The 6415-nt window shown below is 33.4% G+C and overlaps 1 protein-coding gene across 1 annotated transcript; it reads left to right on the forward strand.

Annotated features, from left to right (window-relative positions):
* Nucleotides 1-205: 205 nt before the first annotated feature.
* On the forward strand, nucleotides 206-5232 carry LOC128528522 (pancreatic triacylglycerol lipase-like). The gene is made up of 13 exons (XM_053501392.1): nucleotides 206-266; nucleotides 354-408; nucleotides 573-727; nucleotides 992-1114; nucleotides 1245-1379; nucleotides 1531-1639; nucleotides 1724-1843; nucleotides 2357-2476; nucleotides 3027-3145; nucleotides 4016-4148; nucleotides 4410-4521; nucleotides 4681-4848; nucleotides 5099-5232. The coding sequence occupies exons 2-13, from the start codon at nucleotides 354-356 to the stop codon at nucleotides 5163-5165; spliced, it is 1416 nt and encodes a 471-aa protein (XP_053357367.1). The 5' UTR covers nucleotides 206-266; the 3' UTR covers nucleotides 5166-5232.
* The last annotated feature ends 1183 nt before the right edge of the window (nucleotides 5233-6415 follow it).

Here is a 6415-nt window from a genome sequence, read left to right on the forward strand (position 1 = left end):
TTTTTTTCTTTTAAAATCTCAAAACAAAACTTTAATTACATTTATGAAAAATCTTTTTTTCAAAAAAAGGTTTTGCCTTAAATGCTCTTTCATAAACAAAAATTAGGTGCAACAGGATATTCAGAGCAGGTATTTATTTGTGCAGTGGGTTGTGCCAACTCATCACCTGTATTTTTCCCACTTACTACATCTGACATCTGATAAGGTATACACATATATAGAGAGCAGGGGAATATCCAGTATCTCTGGTTGCTGCCATTATTAAAGTATGTATTCAAATAGTTTTGATATTGTTTAAATGTTTATTTATTGATTTGTTTTCTGCTGATGTATATTTTGTTTTATTATTTCAGATGTGGCTTTTATTGATTGGAGGACTTTTACACTGCTTCATAGGGGCTGTGTATGGTAAGAGCCAAATCAATTTAATTGACTGTCAGTTACAAATTGCCACCTTGTTACCAAAAAATAAATAAAATTGGTATTTACCTGTAACCATCTAACAAAAGCCACAGAAACCTCTAGTCATCCTAAACCTACTGAAGTTTTCATTTGAACACATTGATTGGCAGGTGCGGAGGTATGCTATGAAAATCTGGGTTGCTTTTCTAATGAGAAGCCATGGAGTGGCACTACTGAAAGACCCATTGCACGCCTACCATGGAGTCCTGAAAAGATCAATGCCCGTTTTCTTCTTTTCACACGACAGAACATTGATTTGTACCAGGTAGAGTCAGCTTAAAGTGTTAAGTGGGGTACAAAATCATATTTTACTCATAAGCACAAGTTTGTAGTACTTTCAGAATCTGTTGAAGTAGTTAAGTTAAAGTGGGTGTGTTAAAGTAAGGAAAATACTAAAATATGTAAGTCGGGTAATTTAGTACCTACCTGTAGAATTTTTTTAAGGAGTCACAAAAGTATACTGCTTTTGAGACAAAATCACTTTTATTTTATTTAATTTATTTTATTTTATTTTATTTATTTATTTTAGGAAATCAGTACTAATGCAGATGTCATTGCACGGTCAAATTATAAAGGAAGCAGAAAAACTAGTTTTATAACCCATGGATTTATTGACAAAGGAGATGAAAATTGGCTTCTTGACATGTGTAAGGTAAAACCATATCTAATCTATTAACGTTTAATATTTATTAAATATTCATGATTTAAATGTAACTACATGCTTATATATACTTTAGCAGTCTATCAGTTCATTACCTTTTTGTATAATATCTGTCTCTTAGCTTATCCTCAGTGTTGAGGATATAAACTGTATTTGTTTGGACTGGAAATCTGGGTCGAGGACATTATACACACAGGCAGCAAATAATATTCGAGTTCTTGGAGCTCAGGTTGCTTATATGATTTCCATCTTTAAGGTAGGTTGGATATTATTAATATTATTATTATTAATATTATTATTTCATATACAGTATTTACTTATAGTATCAAGACATTTATTATATATATTGAGCTGTAGCTGGTCAATCTCTGTGTTTTTAAATATTCCTTATACTGAAATAACTGCAGGAAAGTTTCCAGCAGAGTCCTGAAAATGTGCATATTATTGGGCATAGTCTTGGTTCACATTTGGCTGCAGAGGCTGGTCGAAGGACACCAGGGCTTGGGAGGATCACAGGTAAAAAAAATGAAGGGCCAACAAAGAAATAACATGAATTGGTCTTTGCAAGAGTCTCGTCAAATACTTCTGTTATATTTTAAGGTTTGGACCCAGCTGAACCTTATTTCCAGGGCTGTCCTACTCTGGTAAGACTGGACCCCAGCGATGCTCTGTTTGTTGATGTCATTCACTCTGATGCCCTACCAATGATCCCCTACCTTGGTGAGATTTTAATCACCACTAAATTTAATGACTGCTTGCACATGATTTGTTGACAAGTCTAGTGGTAACATGCTTTAGTTCACAAAAAAATAAGTAAATTAAAATGTAAATAGATTAATACTTGCAAGTTCAACATTGGTCCGAAATTATTTAGTAATCTGTTTAGTAATCATTTGTAATACGCTATTTGTCGACACATTTTCTTGTGCACTAGCAGTTGACTAGTGGTTATGTCAATCCTTATTTAAATGTATTGGATCTATCTATCTATCTATCTATCTATCTATCTATCTATCTATCTATCTATCTATGTGATGAAGTAATGACTTACTTATTTATAAGATTGTTATTCTAATAGCAGTATTTAATGTCAGTATTTGTCAGACCAATGTAATATCAGACCAATTTATAACTAATTTGTCAGACCAATATAATGTCAGACCAAATTCATACATACTACAAACATACAATTTAGCCTTCATATATATTGCTAAATGTTAATTTTTTTTTTAGGATTTGGAATGTCTCAAGCTGTTGGACACCTTGACTTTTACCCAAATGGAGGGGAAAGCATGCCTGGTTGTGAAAAGAATATAATCTCACAAATTGTGGACATAGATGGCATTTGGGAAGGTGACAATCATATTAATAATGTTTTAGGGTTCTAATATTCAGAATTAACCTGATTTTATGAATTATCATAATTATTTATGTACAGTGGAACCTTGGAAAACACTCAGTAGACCAAAGGGAATTTTCCCATAAAAATAATAAAAACTCAAATTATTCGTTCCACAGCCTAAAAAACTTAAATACAGAAAAATAATTAAAGCAAAAAATTAAGTAAAAATAAAACAAATTAACCTGCACTTTACCTTTAAAAAAAGCATGGCTATTGATTATACTAGTGAGAGACACTCACTAAGACCCAGTGGGGACGATTACCCACAATTTCTTTCAAGAGAGAGAAAAAACATTGGCTCAGTTGTGATCAAGTGATGCTTGGCATCAAAACAAGAAGTGCATGCGTGATACATGATACTCCGTCCTCGTAAACCAAGACTTATTCGTTTTCCAAGTCAAAATTTATTGAAAATCTTTGCACTTGCAAACCGCTTTACTCCCAATCCAAGGTTCCACGGTACTTTGTATTTTAGTGATTTTCTTTTTTGCTCCTTTATAGGTACTCGTGATTTTGTTGCCTGCAATCATCTGAGGTCTTACAAGTACTACAGTGATAGCATCCTAAACCCTGAAGGATTTCTGGGATACTCCTGTACAAACGAGGCCATGTTTGTGTCTGTAAGTACAGTCTGAGACAAACCAAAAGAAAGAATGCTATATGGTGATATAAAATAACACATGTTGATTATTTCTGATTTAAATAAAACAAGTGTCCCAGCAGTTAGTATACAAGTCTGTACTTGTGACTTAAAGATTGTGAATGTGAAACCCAGGGCTGCCAAAGCTGACCTTTTTAGCAAGGACTTTACGCGCTCAGCAGCTCTGTATACTGTATGTTTCTATATAATTATTTTCTGCCTCAGGTTTATGTCACTTAAAAGTGTTAACCTAGAGCATACATGCAAATATTACTCACATTGTCATAAGAATGTCTGAACATACATGCTTTAATGTTTGTTATAATTGTAATGAAAAAGTTCAGAATGCCCACCTGTCACTATACATACCACTAATATCGTTATTAACTGTTTCTAGCTATTTAGTTAGTACGTTCATGTAGGTAGGACTTAAGTTAACACACTCTGATTGCAGTTGTCTCTATTAATAACCTTCATCCAAGGTTGGGATAAGCAAAAAGGCCCAGCTGACACAGTACAGGTACAGGTTCTCATGTGACCATGTATACTATGAGTTCTATGTATGCTGGTTCTTTTCTTTATAAACTGCAGCTACTGTATGATAGCTACTCTATTATGAAATGATAATCTAAGATAATGTATATGAAATTTAAAATTGCATTAAAAAAGAAAACCCTTTAGAAATGGAGATAAGTTGCCTGCAGAGAAGTAAAATTAGAAATCAAATCTTAGTCATTTTTTGTTTGTGTGTGACCTGACAGACGGCTTAAAATGATCTTGTCCCCAAGGATTTCTAAATGAGCTTATTCTTCTTGAAGATAAATGGCTGGTGCTACATTTTTCCTTTTAGGGGCAATGCTTCCCATGTACTTCCAGTAGCCCATGTCCTTTCATGGGTCACCATGCTGACAAATTTAAAGTACCCAATGGAGCAGAAAAGTTGAAGTTCTACCTAAACACGGGTGATTCTCGGCCCTTCTCACGTATGTATTTAAATACATTAATCCATTTTCACAATTTGCAGGTTCCCAGTTTTCATGTTGCTCAGTATATTTCATACATTTCATTATTCTTATTGTAAGACAGCAGACAAGGTAAACTAAAATCAACACTAATATTAATCCAGCAATTTAATTACAATCAAATAATATTTACCATGCTAAAAAAAACACTCCATATTGCACTTAACCAGTGTTTTCTTGACAGAATCTCTTGACTTCTGTTAAACTTATTTTTCTTTGTAGGTTATCGCTATAGGGTGACAGTAACTATTGATGGCTCTCGAACCAACACGGGATACTTCAAAGTGGCCTTATATGGTGTTAATGGAAATACTCGACAGTATGAAATTTACAAGTATGCATCATACACCCTGTAACATGTTCTGTTCTGTTTTACATGCAAAACAAATTAAAACATATCAGACATTGCCATATAAGCCACTGTATTAATCTTTTTTTTTTTTATAATTTTGAGAAATAACAGATAAGCACAGCTCTGATTCATTCGTTTCAGAGGCACATTGTCACCTGGTAAAACCTATGAGCTCCTCATTGATGTTGAAAAGGAAGTTGATGAATTGACTCATGTTAAGTTTATATGGAACAACAATGTACTAAACCCATTGCTGCCAAAGTTTGGTGCCACTCAAATAATAGTGGAGAGAGGACGGGACAGGAAAACGTAAGTCATTTTCAATATTTCAAATTATTTCTTTTTTTTGTAGTCAACACTAGACAGAGGTTTTTAGTAAGGCAATGGCAAGAATAAAAAGTAACTGATTAAATGTTTGGTAATGATGTATAGTTTAAAATGAGCAGTGGGACCCAAGCACAGTACAGGACCAGTATTACAGTATAATAATAACAAAAGGTAATTTTTAAAGAATTAAAACATTACACAGAATCCTAATATCTGTGTTTTTCTCTGACAGGTTCAAGTTCTGTGGAAATGGGATAGTACGAGAGAATGTGCTTCAGACCCTGTCTTCCTGCCAGTAAATTTAGTTAATCACAATTTAAAGGATCAGAATATACTCCCTCAATAAAGCATTCACCTTATTATGAATGTGCATTTTTTTTAAGTTCATTTAAAGACTTTATACACAAATAACAGTGGCATGGTTGTAAACTGGGTACCATTGGTGCTTCACAGTTTCAGGTTCCCAAGCTTCTCCCACATACAAATACAAAACTAGAGTACTATTAAGTTTTTTTTTTTTTTTAAATAATTACTAATGTTTACAAAGATTTTTATTGTAATCTTATAATCCTTTTCTTTGAAAGCCAAGGAAAGGATCAAATAATAGTGACAATTACATGTTTAAATACATGTGTTTTGTTTTGAGGGCTCCAAGTTTATAAACTTAAATTTTGTTAATAAAACTAAAATTTTGACATATTTCACAATCATTTCGTATGGTTACCCAGATCGCACACCACTGAAGGGTCAACGTTGGGCCAACAGCAGTGCATACGTTGAGTCAGTGTTGGCATCTGTGGTTGGCCCAATGTCATTTTATCCGTTGACCCAACGTTGGCCCATTGGTGGGGCCAAAGATGAGTTGGCACATCATTTAGTAGATAATGGGAAGGTTGGAAATTGGAAATTTAATTAGACTATTTTGATTATCGTCATCAATAAGAAAACACATTTATATCTCCATATATTCGCAAATGTGATCAAATGAATACAAACTAAGATATGTTACAAATATATGTTACCATTATGATGATAAACTACAAAATAAGCAATTAGTACAACCACTTTTTGTCTCAGCAAGGTGGATGAAAATAAATGCATAGAAACATAACACCCATTGCTTCAGACTGTCTTTTATATCAGGTGGCACTGCATCTTCCTCTAATCATTTACCTCGGTAATTTCACCATCAACTTGGTAACTGTAGCTCAGTTGTTCTTTCTCATCATCTTCCTTATGATCTTCATTAACATTAAACATCTTTGAAGAACTGTGACTCTAGTCTGTGTAAATACATCAAGAAATTTGAACGTTGTATATTAAAACGTACTTTGAAATACATTCTTCGCAATACGTTCCTACGAAATATTTCTTTTTAACCAGCAAAATAGTGAGAAAAACATTTTCCACATTTGGCTCTACTCAGTTCAACAACAGTTTTACAGCATACATATTTTTCTCCAGAAGAAACGAAGTAAACACAGCAATTCAAACAGGAAATAACCTAGCAAAATTGGCAAATGATATGTTTCACATGCTAACTACCTTA

This window comes from Clarias gariepinus, chromosome 8, assembly GCF_024256425.1.
Source record: "Clarias gariepinus isolate MV-2021 ecotype Netherlands chromosome 8, CGAR_prim_01v2, whole genome shotgun sequence".
NCBI classification, from domain to species: Eukaryota; Metazoa; Chordata; class Actinopteri; order Siluriformes; family Clariidae; genus Clarias; species Clarias gariepinus.